This window comes from Lytechinus variegatus, chromosome 15 (assembly GCF_018143015.1).
Source record: "Lytechinus variegatus isolate NC3 chromosome 15, Lvar_3.0, whole genome shotgun sequence".
Lineage (NCBI taxonomy): Eukaryota > Metazoa > Echinodermata > Echinoidea > Temnopleuroida > Toxopneustidae > Lytechinus > Lytechinus variegatus.
The window spans coordinates 1909608-1928949 of NC_054754.1; the positions used below are offsets into that span (position 1 = coordinate 1909608).

A 19342-nucleotide genomic window follows, 5' to 3' on the forward strand; every position below is an offset into this window, starting at 1 on the left:
TCACGATAGGGCACGTTACGTACGTACGTTACGTACGTAACGTGATAAGGGTGTCAAAAACACAAAAATAACGAAAAAAGGGTATCTATTTCGCTAGGAAAGTTACGCGTTTAGGGTCAAATTTGCGGGGATGATAAAACGAAATTAAAATGTTTTATAAAGGAAGTCCTTTTTGCCCCAACACTACGTGTTTAGAGTCCGATTTGCGCGAGGTGTAGAAGGTGGCGTCGTACTTAACCAAATGATGTGTAAAGGTAGAACCGACTACCGAAGGACTCGTTACATACAATAAAATATTCCTGTACTTGTTTAGGGGTTCATTTCGGGGACTATTTGCCAAGAGTATCGTTTTGTTTCCAATACTTGTTAAGGGTAGGATTTCACACGCCAATACTTGTTAAGGGGTGCATTTTCAGAATATGGAAATTACGTGTTTAGGGTGCTTTTCGAGACCCCATGGTCGCGCATGGTATCCACCCGATGGAAGTGGCCCCCCCGGGGATAGATTCCAAATGGGTTTGGTCGATTTCTCCCCGTATTTATACCAAAATGCTGGTCCCGCTCCGACACCTACATACCAACGCCAAACCAGTTCATGCAGCAATCTCATGTCCGATCGTAAAACGTTTACAACCGCTCCTCCAAAGTTTGTGCAACGTTTAATCAACACCCGGAAAAAGCTGGCTAAGCAGCGGTGGTCTAGCATTCAAGATTTCTGCGTTGGCCTCGCGGACCCGAGCGTCCACGAACTTGCGTCTAGCGGTGCCAAATTTTTACTGGGCGTTGCTGGAGCTGTGGTGAACTTTGCCGGAGCGGAAAATTGCCCGCTCCTCACCTTTCGCAATATTTTGTGCAGTTCAAAACCTTCGGAGCGGTAAGATGGACTATCAACGGTGGCCGAGCATATTCAACTCTGCCTCCATGGAAGCCAACTTCTGCTAAACGGTGGTGAACAGTAACGAGCGGTAATGAATTTTTTCACCGCTCCAGGAATGCTCAAGCTAAGTTTTGGCGCTGTGACCTGGCCTTATATAATTCAGTGCCGTTATTTTTTAACGGAATCTTGTTTTGGAACGATTCAAAATTTCGTTGGTTACAAGAAGAGATTTTGAAGTCTCTGACTGGCGGAGATACAGGTTATGATTGTGCGGTCTATATGTTATCGAAACACGTGTAACCAAAAACGGGTTTTATGAAAAAATAGCCCTAAATAAATTGTTTCGAAACTTAAGTTCCAGATTTATTAGATTCCTTTAATAATGGTATCTAAGCCGGGAATGAGGTCTGCGTTTATTCACTCGAATGTAAACTTGAGATCGGTGTCCGCCATATTATCTTGATACCATTCATCGAAGGCCTCGTTCTGTGCTACAGTGAAGAATTGCTTCCAACGATAACTGACTCCTAGAAGAAAAGAAGAAATGTGTATACGCATGGGAATAAACGGAACACAATTTCGATATTTGAAAACTAGGAAAAGATTCATGGTGTCATGATTATTGTTTTAGGATGTATACGTCTACTGGGAAAAATATATGCATATTATAAAATGAGACTGAAAATCATCGTTGAGTTTTCATGATTTTATCATTACAAAAGTCAAATTACCTATTTTGAAAAGCAACTTGAATAATGGAGTGCCAAACAGATACTCGGCGGGCAGTATCTGAATTTCCAAAAGAAAATAAAACTATAGCCTTGTTCATACGTGGATTCCTAGTCGGTGTAAAACTTAAAATTATGTATCGAATGAAATTTCCAAATATATTTATCTTATCACGCCCAAGTAGGACGTTCGTGTCAGAGTACCGTCGGAGGAAGCTCATTCTTAGGAAATGTCAGTATATAATGCCCGTCTGGACAGGAGATACGAGCCGGTCGGAGTAAATTCCATGTTTTGACCGAAGTCGGTGTATCTATGCTAAGAGTTTCTATGATCTAACAACCTCGCTTACAACTTCCGCAGTCAAATTGCCATGTTGACATTATGTGTAGTACTAGTGCAGTGCAGTCCGAAGTAGTAAATCTCTGTTGTGTAATACTTATAAGATAATGTAGAAGAAAAAAATAGTAAGGAAAGAAACGCGGGGCAAATTGAGTAGAGCAGGAGACCAAAGCTTTAATAGCCATATGCAGGGGCGGATCCAGCCTTCGCCAATAGGGGGGGGGGGGGCCCGGAATTTTTTTTCAGCCATATTTTCCCCGATCGGCCACTCGAATATGATATTTGCCGGGATTTTTGGTTTCTTTAAAGGGGTAGTCCTATTAGTCACTTCTTAGCTTTATTCTTATGAATAAACATAAATATATAATACCATAATCCTTATTTATATAATGCGAGCGCGAAGCGCGAGCTATTTTTTTTTTTAATCTTATGTACTTTTTTCTAAAAGTTTTGAACATTCTGGGCAATCCTGAAAAAAAGATGTGTATGCAAGTAAATAATTATTACAAACGTGAAGCGCGAGCAGAAATGAACTGATGGAAAAGGTACTGTTAAGGACTTGCTTGCAGTTAGCCATGAAGACGTTACATATTTTTAAAAATGAAATAATGCGAGCGCGAAGCGCGAGCTGAATTTTTTTTGACATTTTTACCTAAGGAATGGAAATTCTAAGCACTTTTTGTAGCTTAACAGAATAGGTATATAACTAAACGATTGGTGCGAGCGCAAAGCGTGAGCAAAAAAATCGAGATTTAGACCTACTGAACAAGACACTCTATTCAAGTTTTGTAAATCATGAAAAGGATGAGGAAGTGGGGATCTTCCTTACATTAATAATGCGAGCGCAGGGCGCGAGCGGAAAATTTTTAAATACGTTTTGAGCTGATCGAAAACGTATCTGTTATGGACTGCTTGAACTTAGCCATGAAGACGTTACAAATTTCAACATTCAAATATTGCGAGCGCGAGCTGAAAATTTTTGACATTTCTACCTGAATAATGGAAATTTTGAGCACTTTTTGTAATCGTGGAAAGGATAAGACAAAAACTGAACATTATTGATGCGAGCGCGAAGCGCGAGCGGAAAAATTCTGGACGCTCTATTCATGTTTTGTAAATCATGAAAAGGTTAAGCTACTGGAATTTTTCATACATTAATGATGCGAGCACAAAGCGCGAGCAGACAATTTTTATATTGTTATCTGAAACTGGATAATTATTTAAATGGAGAACAAGCTGCGTATCTGAATAAACGTGTCTTTCAGATATCGACCTAGAATTTGGGTATTCTAATACCTTTTTTTACCATGAAAATCAATAAAGCGAGCACAAAGCGCGAGCTAAAAATATATGATATTCAGATCTGAAAAGGGGTCACTTTAAGCTCTGTATTGCAAGCACTTTGTGGAAAAATTGTGAGGTGAAAAAGGATCACAGTTAAAACAGAGCTGATATTTTTCATTCTTGTTACTTTGAGTTTTGACATAGGACCGGGATATTCTATAAGGACATTATGTCATCATAAGAAAATGATGACTATCTTCCTAAGCATGAGAGCGCGAAATCTATTAATATTATGGCCTGAAAACTGGACATTTAAAGCACTTTTGTAATTATGCATAAGATGCATGAGTTTAATATCTATCAATGCGAGCGCAAATCGCGAGCAGAAATTTGTGATTAATTGTCATCAAATGGTGATTTTAAGTAGTTTGTTTTAGAATTAATATTGAGATATACATAACTCACTAATCAAAATGCAAGCGTGCAGCGCTAGCTGATACGTTTTGACAGTCTGACCTAAATAGGGATATTTTGAGAACTTCATGGAATACAGGAAAATAATAGGTACCTGACAAATCAAATTTTGCGAGCGCGCAGCGCAAGCAGAAATTGTTAATATTCAGACCATAAAACAGAAATTTTTACACTTTTAAAAAATCAATTTGTAAACTAGAATTTTAATTCGTCATGAGGACGAATTAGGTGATCTGTCTCTGATTTTATGAACACGAAGACAATCAGCATGTTTATTGAGATAAATATGATCATCATGATGAAAACTGAACTTTTCTTACGAAAAGAATATGTTGAATACTCTTGAAAAAGAGGGAAATGAGAATATGTGAAATACATGTAGGTGTAGGCGATACACATTGTACATGTTATAGGCTTATTAAAAACGATTTTAATCTACTTAATTGTGCGATATTTGAACTTATATACCTTGTAATGGTGATTAAGGAACATTTGCGAAATGTTGAAAAGAAAAAAAAAGAAAAAAAAATTTATGTCCACTTTTGGGTTCGAACCGGGGACCCTAAGGACGCAAGTCTGATGCCTTACCCATTGAGCTACACGCTTCCCATAGACTTTACACATAAGCAAAACGAGAAGATCTGAAATCCAATTTTGCAAGTGAAATACGGGCATGATCCTGGCATCTGATCGGAAAATGGAGACCACATTTGCGATAGCTTACAATGTCAGCTACAACATACTCAAAGCTCAGAGAAAACCAACAAACAGAAATGGAGATATGGCTCGCGAAATAGAGGAATGTAAAATCCATTTTTGAGAAAAAGTCATTTCCCTTAGAGATTGCACACAAAATGAGCGAAAATGACATGCCTCTATAACTTGCCATTTTTCAGGATGATGCATTCCTTTAAAAGTGAATTAAGCCATCAAATAAAGAAGAGCATGTTCTCAGCTACAACATATTGAAAATTGACAAACATTTACAGAGTTAGAGTCAAATTTGCATAATTATGATGACGTCATAAGTAGCAAAATGGGAATTTTGAGTTCCGACGCCATTTTGATGACGTCATGATAAAATTTCGGGTCAAATGTGACATGAAATCACATCTCCCATCCATACTCTATTCGAATATGAAAAAAAAATGGGGGTCAATAGACTACCTGAAGAGCTATAATGAATTTTGTATAGGCATGTTTTTGCACATATATTGTCTATGGTTAGTGCGCGCGCGCGCGCGTGCTGTAAACTTTGATGAAGGCTAATTCCGTTATTGCTTGTCGTAGAAGGTTAATCAAGGTATCAAATTGTTCAGAATTTTATCATCGGTGCATTGATATGAAAAACATGGCGATCCTATGTTGTATAGTGCCGTTACGCGCGAGAACGCGCGCGTAACCGTGCGCGCGCGCAAATTTTTGAAATGCTTAAAATCACCTGAAACGTACTCTGTTTTGGTCAAAAAGCGATTTTGAGCATTTTAAAATTTTGACGTGCGCGTACGCGCACGTCGTGACCTTTACATGACCTTTGATGACATGGACAGTTGACCCTTGACCTGAAGTTAATGTGATGTAAATATGATTAATTTTTGATAATTGATAATGGAGATATGATTGATAATGTGAATTTACAAAATGGCGTCTAGATGACGTCATGATGACCTTTTGACCTTGAACTTGTTTCGTTCACATGACATGATAAGTCCCCATATCTGATGATATTTTGAAGATAATTGATAATGTACATTTGGAGATTTTATGGTAACAAGAAAAGGGTGGAAAAATAAAAATTAAGAAATAAATAAAAAAAAAAATTCTTACGAAATTAATAGTTAATCTGTCGATTGACAGATCACCTAATTAATGAAAGTTCAATTTCCCAGCTGAAATATGTTTTGTATATTGACTTAAGAATTTGATATTTTAAGGTCCATATTGAGCAAGATATCACCTAAAAGGCAATGCGAGCGCAAAGCGCGAGCGAAAATTTTATATCCCGACATGAAAGATTAAAAAAAAATAATTTCCAAGTCTTCCCCTTATCTTATTTTATTCACTCATCTTCCTCCTCTTATGCTTGCCTTCCTTCTTTTCTCCTCTCTTTTCCCTTTTTCTTTTTTTCTTTCTTTTCCCCTTTTTTTTCTTTTTTTTGCTCCGCCAATAGGGGGGGCCCGGGCCCCTCGGGCCCCCCCCCTGGATCCGCCTATGCATATGGAGAGAACCTGAGACCAGTTCCGAAAGTTACTCTGACCCCCTAGCTCGATGGCCCCTGCGAGGTCGTGGTAAGATGAAATCTTTTGAAATTTAATCAATGCTCTATAGAATTTTACTCCAACTAAGAACCAAAGTCTGAACGAATTGGTCGGGGGAAGGTTGGAGTAAATCTCTCCAGACAGACACTACTCCGACCTTTCTTCCGACCTTACTCCGACTGGGTTTCCTCCCGACCTTATATACTCTAGACCTAAAGAGCCTTTGTCTGAATAAAGATAAATAGCATGTTTATAAGCTAGATATCTGCTCTTAGATTTGATAATAGAAAATTGTCAAGAAATAACAAAGTTGTATTTCTTTGACATAATGCTTCAACGTCCATGATTTTATTAAAACAAATGCGGTTCTACAGATTCCCTCCTATATTATAATTCGCACGGATAACAATTAACTTCATGCATGGCTGATCGTCAAGAAAACGGAGTGCTGGGTATTAAAATCTATTTATTTGTTAAACTAATAAAGTTATGATGAATCATCGACAATTCTCGGTTCCGTGATACTGTAGGGATTTTTATTTTTATTTTATTTTTTGATTTATTTATTTAATTTAATTTATTTATTTTTTTTCGTGGGGGGGGGGGGGGAATAATGACCATAGTTCCAAGTGTTATTGAAAAACATGAATATTGGAACGTGACCTAGAATGATAGTCAGACGTAGAAATACTGAAGTTACCTTTATTTAGGAAAGCTAATTCGCCTGAAGCTTTCACGTAGTTGACTTTTCCACTTTCCTCCAATTTCTTGAAAGTAGCTTTCTGCGAGTCAATATGGCTAAACTTTACCACTTTCTGTAGAACCTCCTCCGACAGAGGGTGACCAATGCCCTTGGCGATTTTCTCAATGTATTTTGCTGGTTCCTGAATAGAGTAAAAATTATGTAAAGTGATAACTGTAACTAGGATTAGACTTTGCCTTTGTTATGAATATAACCCAACCTTAAACAATGTTTCTGTTTCTGTTATGGTAAAATGCCGTAGGAACTCGATAGAATAGCTTCTTGTATATATAAACGCCAGGCTGGTTTAACCACTTAAAGAGTCTAAGTTAATCAGGCATCGTGGCTGAGACGTCAGAAATTACTCTCGGGTTTTTTTTTTAAAATCTAAGTGAAGACAGAGGCAGAGCAGGGATTCGAACTCATAACCTTAGTACTATAATGAGACCAGTGCTTTATCAACTACTAGACCAAATGACACGTGACGCGATAAAAAAATGAACACCCAAATTTGAATTGCCAACTGAAAAGACATACTACAGTGCGTATACAGAGTGAGGATGCCTATCAAAAAAAAGTTTGCACTTTGAAAAAGCCATGGGAATTAACAAATATACAACATGTGGGTAATTTTTTCACATATAATTATGGGTTTGGGTCTCATCTATCCAATGAAAGTAAATATTTTGACAGAATGTTAAACTTGAGTGAGCACTGTCCATTTTTGTAAAGCTCGCAGAAATCTGTTTGCGCAGAAATGCTTGTTTTCACGCTGTGTCAAGGGGAAAGGGCGAAATCAAACTTACCCTGCGAAGCATTTCTCATACATTTCCCTAGCACTTTTAGCCAATTGACATAAAACGGATACATTCAAGCATTTTGTAACAATTTTGCCGCCAAAATTTGAAATTTCAACACTTAGTAAGCACAACCTTTACCCTTTTTGTGCCAGCTGGATCTGAGGACATAACTGAATCTGAACAAAAGTTTATATCAGACATCTCCAGCATTTTTCAAGTTTTTATCATTTAAAGTTGGTTTACATTTCGTTTTTCATTCAATACTTGTTTCTCCACACTTTTCCCAAGCTTGGCAATGATTAACAAAATGAAAATCAAGACTAAGCCATTTCATGTAAATCACAGCTCAGTGTAAAGCAAATATCGTCACGATGGACTCGGTGTGTGGGGGAGTGGAGTGGGGCGCAATACAAGTGTTTGGGCAAGGAAACAAGTTTAAAAAGGTAAAAGATATCTTCAAATTAATTTTACTAACTAATTTCCACGTGTTCTTCATGATTAAGGTCTACTTTTATTCGCATAACTATTTCAAAGTTCTGCGCAAATCATTTTTCACCAACTTTTCAAAAGTAAGTGGTGCTCACTCAAGCGGAAATATTTTTCGACAGTTAAATCATCATTTGCTTAAATGGATCTGAACCAATGCTAAAATGCGGAAAAATCGTCAGGATATTACTAATATATAATTTTACAGGATTTTTTTCTAAGTGAAAACTTTTTTTTGATACGCCCTGTATATATATATATATATATATATATATATATATATATATATATATTACACTATAAATTAGACGAACCCTCACCAACCCATCCATGTACACACACAACGCTTCCACAAACATACAACCACGGAAATTCAGTGTGTGTGTGCTCTCTACTTGCAAAAACGTGGGTAAGATTTGGGATCCGTCCGTCATGGTGTGAGAACCGACTTTATACGGATTTGGGAGCCCGCAGACACGACGCAGCCATTTCGTAGTTCCGTTCTGCGCATGATCGAAAATTGTACGCATGATTATAAGAAGGTAATTGGTACTAAAGTGACTTGGTGGTTTAATATTTAACAAGATAGGCCGTGCGAGTGACGTGCGTTGACCTACCCCCTCCCTAGTCTTGCCAATGTCTCCTCACCTTTTTCAAAAAAGCGTGCGCCTTGGCCCCAACCCCCACAAAGTACGGACTAAAAATGCTAGCACGGACATTGTGACCATTAGGCTTTATAGTAGTTTAACTGGACAATTTAGCATGGACAAACCAGCCCATAACATACCTCGGTGTATACATTTCCGCCAAATAAAAAGAACGTGAAAGTTTAAATTGGGATTTTAAACTTGAGAAGGTGAGATCTCTTTTGAGGGGGTGGAAAATGAGAAACCTGACATATTATGGAAAGATAACAATTATAAAAACACTTATTGTTTCACAATTTGTATAGGCCTACATTGGGACATGTTTACCAATTCCAAAGAAAACCATGACTACACTTAACAAATTAATTTACAGTTTTCTTTGGGGTTCCAAAAAAAGAAAAAGTCAAAAGAGCGGTTGTTCGCTCTCCAGCAAATTGGGGATTAGATATGGTAAACTCAAGGACCAAATTTTTATCATTACAATTATCTTGGTTCACAAAATACCTTAAAGGTGACAAGTCACAATGGAGACTATTTTTTAAATTCTGGATAAACCTCATCGGAGATGTATCGGAGGTTTTGAGAATGAACTGTTCGAGTAAAGATATGTTTTTTTTATGTACGAAGTTCAAATTACCGGAGTTTTATGTCAATCTACTTGTGTACTGAAGTGAACTGAGATTATGTTCATTTTTGCAACGTTAAAGACGTGTTCGATCAAGTGTTATGGTACAACAATATTAAACACGGAAATGACCTCTTATATTTTAAAGAGTGGAAAGCTAACGGGATTGAAAAAGTCAGTGACTTTTTGAAAATGGGCACTGGATATCGTGTGTCTCATTACAAAGACGATTGGGCACAAATTCATTGATAATTAATTTTGAATTTTCTAAATTGAAAAAAGGCATTTCGAAAAGTATGGGTGAGTGAAATAAAAAATACAGCTTACATCAAACATAAAACAAAAACTGAACCAGAAATGTTTGAATGTCATCTGGTGATTTAATTAAAGTTTGTCGCATGAAAGCAAAACATTTTTATTCATTACTTAATTAATCAGAACAAGAGAACCCCCTGTTTCAGGGTGGTGAGAGGAAATTTGTCAACTGCCAATAGATTATGAATGGAAGCACGTAATAGACTTTGAGTTGAAAAATGTCAGAGATAATAAAGTGAGATAATTTAATTTCAAATTACTGCACAATATTTTGCCTTTTAGAGGAAATCTTTTTAAATGGAAGATCTCGTCAAACATTATTTGCTCATTTTGTAACGAACCTGAATCATCTATTCACATTTTGTTAAAATGTCACCAAGTAACTGATATTTGGAAAAAAGTTCACATTTTAGTATTAGGTTGGTTTCAAAAAGACATTTATTTAGAAGAAAAGATTATTATAATTGGTTTCAAAATCAGTGAGTCTAAATTTAATTTGATTAACCTATTATCAATTTTTGCACAATATGCAGTGTACAAAGTATATATGTTAAATTACTTTAGGAATAAATTGTTCAATAGTCAATCAATTTAGATGGTACATGTATTTAAAACTGATTTCAGGAATTCTTCAATGGAAATGCAAAAATAAGAAAAATGTTTTAGTAGAACTTGAAAAGTTTCTGTTTTAGGTACTCTTACCATTTCTGCATTTGTATTTACTCATTTATTTTCTACACCTGTTGATTAATTTTGTATACATGTTTATACTATATTGTTATTTTATTTTATGAAATAAAGTACCTCAGAAGAGAAAAAGAAAAAAAATAGTAGTTTATTCATCAGAAACGGTGTTAGCTTAACAGGACACGGACGTCGGTTTTACCTTTATTTTCATTGGATTTAGTACCGCCACACACACCTTGCTCAAATTTTTTTTTATAATTGTAGTGTTTTGACGTTTATTACGTTACGTACGTAACGTGCCCTATTTTGAAAAAGACATCCCCTTTACGCGTTTTTTTTGTCACGCATGTTATCCACCCGTCAATGGAAGACCCCCCCCGGGAACTGCAACCATTAAAACCAACGTCATTCAAGCTTCGCGTTAAGGCAGTCTTGGAGCGATCGCAGTTCGTATTTCCATAAAGGCTCCAAGAAACATACAGTAACATTACCCTAAATTCTATTTGTAATCAGGCCTATATCAACGATATCTTATATATATATAATTCCCGATTTCAGCATCGGTTCTCCAAAATTAATATACAACTTACCTTCTTCAAATCCTCATAGAAAATAAAAGTGACATTCTCGTGGTCTTTAAGCTCCCAGAACGTACGAACGTGTACTGGCCATGGACCCCATTGCATTTCTGATGATGAAATAAACATAACAAAGATTAAGGTCTTTCCTAAATACCATATCTCTGAAGAAAAAAATAAGAACAAAGAAGAACTATAAAAAGAAAAGTTTTTAAATTATCGTCATACGCATACACACAATATATGCCTATCGTTCTTATTGGCCTATATCGGGTCAGTAAGGAATATTAAAAGTTCGTAAAGATACGCTTAAGATCTTGCATCATCCAGTATTATCTCTTGTGTTCCTTCTCCTTAAGTTCAGTCTTGATTTCAGCTTTAGGTGATTGATAAGCACTTAAGCCGTTCATGATAATGATGCAAGCTTGATAATAATCGCGATATCAGTAAAAGAATAATTTTACCTACTCCTGAACTACAACCGACCAAAGCAGTAATGACTAGTTGTGGCAGTGATGTGTACAATGATTTTGCAAGGCAAGCAAAAAGTGGGTCTTGGGTTCCAGGCCCTTTGTCCATTCGCCCTGAATAAACCTGGCGAACAATTATAACTTCAAATGGATGGGGAAAAGGCCGAATTCCAATCAAATAAAGAAAATAAATACATGATAAATATTATACAATCTTATCACGTAATTGAGATCAAATAGTGGTAATTACTGCCATCGACAAACTCTTCAATCGACTTTTCCATGGTCAGTGGCTTTGCTGGATTATACCCGATGAATTGGAACCATGATACTATCATATCCTTGGGATTACGGGCAAGGTAGACGATCTGTATGGAATTTACAAGGAATGAGAAACAACAATGAGTCAAAGTTATATTTCGTTTCACATTTGTATAATGATTCACATTTCTATAGTGCCTTTTCTTCGAGATACAAAGCGATTTGATATGCCACATTCCTAGTTAGCCAGGGTCAGCCATCCAGTGGACCACCGTCCACATGGGGTGACCGGACCGGACCGGACTGGGGTAAATCCCATTGCCGTACAAATCCTCCAGGATCCGTGCTTGCGACTGGGGCTATATGTGACTGGGAGTGCGTACGCATTCATTCGGACACATATTTAACGCAGTCTTCTAAAGTGAAATGTTTGAATTTGGACATTCTTTCCGAAGTAACTGAAAAGGTGACACCGTAATTTATGTCCACGATTAATTTGATAGACAATTTACTACCTTACCATTACTCACAAAGCGTTTGTTACGGGATGACTGGTCCATGACTGGTCGACCAATCAGCTAATTACAAACCAACCATTGGCTCTACCCACTGATCAATTTCCAAGCATGAGTTCTTCAGGGGAGTGTTTCATGAAAGGACTTGTCGGACGTTTTATCCGACAAGTCCTGTTTTGTCCGACAGTTACCATAGTAACAGGGCCTCCCAGCCAATCAGAATCAAGGAAAGATGTCAGATCTGACAACTTGTCGGACAAAAATGTTGATGAAACACTCCCCTGGTTGAAACTTTTCAGCAAAAAATTAATTCTTACGGGACAAACCTTTGATTTGAGTATGTCACGTGGTAAAAGATCAAACTGCAGATGCGTGAGCATGGCTCTTGGGGAGGGCGCCCTCTCGATAACGTCTAAGAACGGAGACATGTCAAGTGGGTGAAGCTTCTCTTCTTCCTCGGTTTGAGGGAAACGTTGATCTAAGTTGATCATCTCTACAGTGTTGCAGTATAGAGATCGGTCTATTTTGTCTGGGTCACCACCGCTGAGGATAAGGCCAATTATCTCCATCATCCAATGTGTACCTATTGATGAAAGGGGCAAGGTCGTAGTTTTTAAAGGAGAATGAAACCATTGGAACAAGATAGCTTGTGTGAAAACAGAAAAATCAAAGAAACAGATCAACGAAAGTTTGAGAAAAATCGGACAAATAATGAGAAAGTTATGAGCATTTGAATATTGCGATCACTAATGCTATGGAGATAGCAAATTGGCAATGTGACAAAGATGTGTGATGTCACTTGTGAACAACTCTCCCCATTACTTTAGTATACATTTCACTAGAATTGCCTCTTTTATCACATCTATCCATAAATCATGTGTTCTGTCTACATGAGGGCATGTAATACATATTTTTTAAGAATACATCATGGATAAAGAGTTTGTATCATCATAAGAAAAAGCAAAAAGAGACATTTTGAGGGTATTTTATAGTCCACCAAAGGGAAAGTTGTTCATCAGTGACATCACACATCCTTGTCGCATTGCCAATGTGAGGATCTCCATAGCATTAGTGATTGCAATATTCAAATGCTCATAACTTTCTCACTATTTGTCCGATTTTTCTCAAACTTTCTTTATTCTTATTCTTTGATTTTTCTGTTTCTTCACAAGCCTATTTGTTCCAAAGGTTTCATTCCCCTTTAAATGCTGTTTCATAACTTTCGCATTTTTGTTGTTTATCTTTTTTTAAGTAAATCATTATTGAAAACTGGGTAACGAGATTCTTTAAATGGGTGAATATAGCTGTAGTGTTCGTTACCAATAACAGGTGATGAGAAAAATTAGTAATTCGTTTTTATAAATGAATCTGACTTCGGAGCACTGTAACTTTAGGCGGACATAACGAGGGGCAGAATTCTTTTCCTACGACTTTTTGACCTTTGTGTCTTTAATTAACGTATATAAGCCGTTTCGAGATCTTTGAATTAGGCTACACGACTTTGACTGGTACTTTGTTGGCAGTCTTGGTTCAATTTTTTATTTTAAAAAGAGGGATTCAAATTAAGTTAATTCTTGCATATAATAATAATAATATGTCCATTTATACAGCGCAGTTTTTATATGCATATACTCAACTGCGCTTTGATACTTGGTATCATATTATTACCCCGGCTGTAGCTGAGCCGCCATATTAATAGGCGCTTAAGCGTTCAAGGAATAAATCCTACCGGGTACCCATTCACCTCACCTGGGTCGAGTGCGGCACAATGTGGATAAATTTCTTGCCGAAGGAAATTACGACACTGCTGGGATTCGAACCCACGACCCTCTGTTTCAAAGTCCGAAGACTAATCCACTGGGCCACAACGCTCCACACAAATATTCGGGGGATTCGAACCCTCAAACTTGTCATTGTAAACGTAAGGATACCGGGTACTCCCTCTCTCGTTTTCTTCCCGTTTTCTTTTCTACTTCTCTTCTCCTTTCCTCGCCCTTCTTATCCTTGTATTGTATTTTGTGTATTGTATATATTTGTCCACAGGCGTATCCCGCCACAAGCATTATGCTTCTAGGGACATACACCTTCCTCTTTACACATAAGTTGTTTATATTTATATTCTTTATAGAAATTGATTTGAAGTGTATTCTTGTGAACAATAATGAATGTAACTTTGTAAAATGGAGGAAAATAAATGTTTATTTGAATTGAAAAATTGAATTGATATTTTTGGGACACTTTCCAGTTGCTCGAGCCTTTGCCATAACTTACAGCTTCGTGCTTTGGAATATAATTAATAATATGGATCATGTATGTAGCGCAGCTACTACATTAATATACTCTACTGCGTTTAACATCTGGGGTCCGTTTCATAAAGCTGTTCGTAAGTTAAGAGCGACTGGTGACCCGTTCTTACGCGGTGGTAAACCATCGCCAATGAATATACCATTTACCAAAAGAAACGATCACCAGTCGTTCTTAAAGTCGCTCGTAACTTACGAACAGCTTTATGAAACACTCACCTGGTATCATTATTGCCACGGCTGCATGTAGCCGAGCCGCCATACAGGCGCTCAAGCATTTGAGGATATACCCAATCCCATTCACCTCACCTGGGTTGAGTGCACCACAATGTGGGTACATTTCTTGCTGAACGAAAACACGCCTTGGTTGGGAATCGAACCCACGCCCCTCAGATGGAAAGACGAGAACCGTAACCACAAGACCACAAAGCCCCACACGATTTGGAGTCGAAATCAAACCTATTTTTGCACCTGGAAGAAAAGTTTGTAGAAAAAATCCCTCTCTCCTTACCGGCTTTGGGGAAAGTCACAATCCAGATGTCATCGTCTCGTACTTGAAAAGACTTAAGTCGTTCAATACTGGAATCAAGGACGATGTTGGGAAAAACTATTCCCTTGTATTCATGCTGACCCTTAAAGTGGGGAATGTTCCCTTTGTCCTCCATATGAAGGGATTTATCTGAAAGGGATAATGAAGCGAATTGAAATCACCAGTAAGGCAGAAGTAATATGCGTTTATGGGTCAGTCCGTAGACAAAATCTTAATATAAATAAAAATGTTTATTGCAGAAGGAATCTTAAAGTCGTTGCATGATATTAAAAGTGTTGGACGATTGACGGTGAACCCTAAGGAGAATGGACAAGGCTATAACGGATCATATTAGGTGACGACATTTAGCTTTTATCTACTTGAATAAAGGTTGTAGACAGGTCTTCATCGGGGATGGGGTGGATTTCAAATCGGCCAATGAATGTATAGTTGGTCGGTTGATAGATAATGTTTTGGGCATATCCGTCAGTTTTGAATATTATTGTCTCCTTCTTTTAAAACAACCAGATGGTTTTTTTCAACATAATTTTGTCTGAAAATAGACTCACAAAAACATGTGTTTCAATATATATATATATACATATATATATATATACAAATAAATGGTAGGCGTAACATCCCAGAGCTATCTGCCCTATGGTTTTTTTTTTTTTTTTTTTTACTTCAGATCATCTATAAATAACGAAATATACACATAATTTCAAGCAAAATTTTGATAGACTTTTCAAAACCATTTTTTCACGCACTGTATAGCCCTTCAGGTGATAAGCCATAGGAATCCATTGCCTTTTGCTCCTAAATCGTACACATTCAGGTCAGTTCACGTACCCTACAATCATGATAATTCTATTTTCCTAACCCAATTTGCAGTATAGAATAAAGACACGGTACACAGGTCATAGATGGATGTATCAAGAGACTTGAACGTGGACTCACCCATTTTCATTTAATATTTAAATAGTGGCAAAGAAAAGGAAAGCTTAATTTTACCTTTTTTGCAGAAAAAAGAGCTCACAATTGGCTAAACGGCGATCGGAGTGAAACACCTAACAGACATACTAATAGCTTGTATAGATACACGTAGTTAGTATATTTTAATACTTGTAAAAAAATTATGTAAATAAGATGTTGCCCTTTGGATGGTAAACATTATAAGCATCTAAAAGGCCCTAAAACCTGACATAGCTATAGGCCCCGATCAAGGGCGGAATCTCTCCCCAAAGGTAGGGGGACCAGTGGCTGGAAAATTTGACAAGCAAAAAAGAAAAAGAAAAAGGTTATCACCTCAAATTTAAGGTCATTTCGACATTAATAAATTTGACAATGAAAAAAGGTTATCATTCAAAAAGTAAGTAAGGTCATCTCGTCCAAAATACATTTTTTATTCCGATTTTGTTCGATTTTGAATGATGTATTTCTTTCCATCATAAAAGACAAAATATATAAGGGGAATATTTGATATTGTGTCCCCCTACTATTTGGGAAGGGGGGGGGGGACGCGTCCCCCTGCCCCCCCCCCTGGGATTTCCGCCCATGGCCCCGTTGCAAAAAAAGTTAGTATTAAGCACGGGTGTGATAAATCCCAACGTTTAGCTTATTTATGTTATATTCCGGCATCATGAGAGTATGGTTATAATACACCAATTTATGACTGGAATATTGTGATAACTTTGATCAAATTCAAATTCAAATTCAAAATTTATTGATTATAATCACAAACATGTTGGATTGTTCTCAAAATTATACAATGAAACACAAACAGAAACAAAATAATTTAAATGATATACATAATATTATAATAAAACATACATAAAAATACATAATAGGCATATACCTAATATGATACATAATATGATATAGCACAATTTTTTACATAATAATATACATAATAAACATAAACATAATACAGTATGTGGAGTCTTAGGTCACATGACCTACTGAAATAATACATATTTACATCATAATGAATTAATACAAATTATAATAAGTACATTGTGATATTTAAAGGAAGAAGGGGAGCTTGAGGAGAATGGTAACAATAATAACAACAATAATAATGACAACAATATTAAAACATAAGCAGATCAATAATAACAAAATTTTTCTACTTTTATCTATTAGCCATATTCAGGTGAAAAAAATAAAAATAAAAGGGTATAGGTAAGGGTAATTAATTACAATGTAAAGCACTTAAAAACCTTGAGTATTAGGCGCTATAAAAAGTTATATTATTATTATTATTATTTATTATTATTGTTATTGTTATTATTATTATTATTGTTATTATTATTATCACTATTATTATTATTATCACTATTATTATTGTCATTATTTTTTATTATGGATACATTACTTATTATGTTGCAAGAGCTCCAGACGTTTATCAAACATTGCACTTATTCCCTTAACTATTATTGCGTTTAAGTCTATTTCGGAATTCGACATCATTAGTTTAAATTTATCATTATTGTTTAAGCTTTGGAAATCCGGTAATATTTCATTCAATTTAGAGTATAGTTCTAACCTGGGCTCTTTTAAACATGAGCAGGTGACAAGGAAGTGAGGTTCATCCTCTATACCGGCCTTGCATAGAGGACATATTCTTTCTTCTGGTTTTAGTTTCTTATATCTTCCTTCTTCAATCATAAGATTGCTATTACTTATTCTGAGTTTAGTGAATTTAGTTACATGTTACTTTTCTATGTCTAGTGATAAGTATTTTTCCATTTTGTATTCTAGTTTAAAGGTTTTATATGTTTGCAGTTTGGTGGAGTATTCGGTACTTTGTTCATTGCAGAGAGCGTCTTTCCATGATTCAATGTATCTGTCTTGTAGTTTGCTGTGTATAGCTTTTTTTAATCTGTTAATCGAAAACGTATTTTGGTTTTTCCATACATGGGAGAAGCTCAATGAGCTTAGAAAAGATTCAATATATTTGCAGTAATTTATGTTTGTATTTTTGTCCTCAACGTACGATTTATTTACTAGGCTTTTACGATCCTTTTTTTTTATCATGAACCTATAAAGCATCCTTTGAATACACTGGCATAAGGGGGGGGGTCATAATCTTAGCATCTTTGTGGAAGCGGGAGATAATTTGTGCAAACAAAAAAACAACTATGCATACCCTATACTTCAAGTTAAGTGTACGATGAGTTACTGATGACATTGACCAAATCAATGCCGTTAATGAAACACAGAGGCAGGTTAGGACAGAAATAGTTCCCACATATTTCACAATTTCATCCGTTTATAGGAGACCTTAAATCATGTTAATTCCACAACAATCTCATAAATATCTAAATATTGATTTTGCTCAAAATTTGTAATGTTGCATCATCTCTCAATATAATCTTAAGGATTATCCAAAATCTTTCCTATTCTGCGATATTTTCCTTTTAATTTGCATCCTTGTAATATTTCCGATTTTTTTTTCTTTGGGGGGGGGGGGAGGGGGAGTTTATATTGTGGCCTGTCATGGCCTAGAATCATTTCATAAAGCACCCTTAATCCTTATAATGGCGATCCTTTTTTAAAATTCCTTTCTCATCTTTAACCAGTGAGCAAATGATATTTCATTGAAAAAAAACATGGACTTTTTAATACTTATATGCTCTTTATAATTCCTTTTCTTCTTAAGCTTAATTTATCGTTGATTTACCTTTATCATCCTCTATGCACATCATTTTAAACAAACAAAACAACTCTTTCAAGGCTCTCCCACTACGCTCGCTTGCTGCATTTCTCCAACGATTTTACACCCCTTGGAAGACGATATTGGTCGTCATTCTGTCTTCTAGCTATTCAATGTTTGCACACTCACTTCGCTAAGTTGCATATTGATATTAAGTGTTACTTATTACTTTATATCCCACCAAATCCATTACAATATAGCCATCGGAAAATTGTAATAGAACTTTAAATGAAAGATTATAGAATAATATAATGTACTCATTTACAGTATATACATGCATATATACATTACCCATTATGTGATAATTACCTACCAATTGAAAGAAGTTTTTGGACATATCATTTTGCCTACCAACTACTGAAAATTTGCTCGCTCGCTTCGCTTGCACATCAATACTGACTTTAAAAACCATGACAGACTTTTAACTGAAAGGTGATAGTATAATGTTCACATTTACAGTGTATGCCCGTGATGTGATGATTATACGCCAACGCCACTTGAAAAAGGTTTTTGGACACCATTTTGGCTTTCAGCTACTGAAAATTTGCTCGCTCGCTCTCATATTATTATTAAAGGTCAAGTCCACCCGAGAAAAATGCTGATTTGAATAAATAGAGAAAAATCAAACTAGCATAACGCTAAAAATTTAATAGAATATGATGTAAAATAAGAAAGTTTTGACATTTCAAAGTTTTATTTAAAAGCTTA

At 36.1% G+C, this 19342-nt stretch overlaps 1 protein-coding gene across 1 annotated transcript; it reads right to left on the reverse strand.

The window, feature by feature from the left end:
- Positions 1-427: 427 nt before the first annotated feature.
- On the reverse strand, positions 428-15065 carry LOC121428919 (sulfotransferase 1C4-like). Its single transcript, XM_041625809.1, has 6 exons — positions 14902-15065; positions 12414-12670; positions 11562-11679; positions 10854-10951; positions 6662-6845; positions 428-1404 (listed from the first exon to the last, which is right to left on the reverse strand). Exons 1-6 carry the CDS (start codon positions 15053-15055, stop codon positions 1295-1297), a joined length of 921 nt encoding a protein of 306 aa, XP_041481743.1. The 5' UTR covers positions 15056-15065; the 3' UTR covers positions 428-1294.
- Between the last annotated feature and the right edge of the window lie 4277 nt (positions 15066-19342).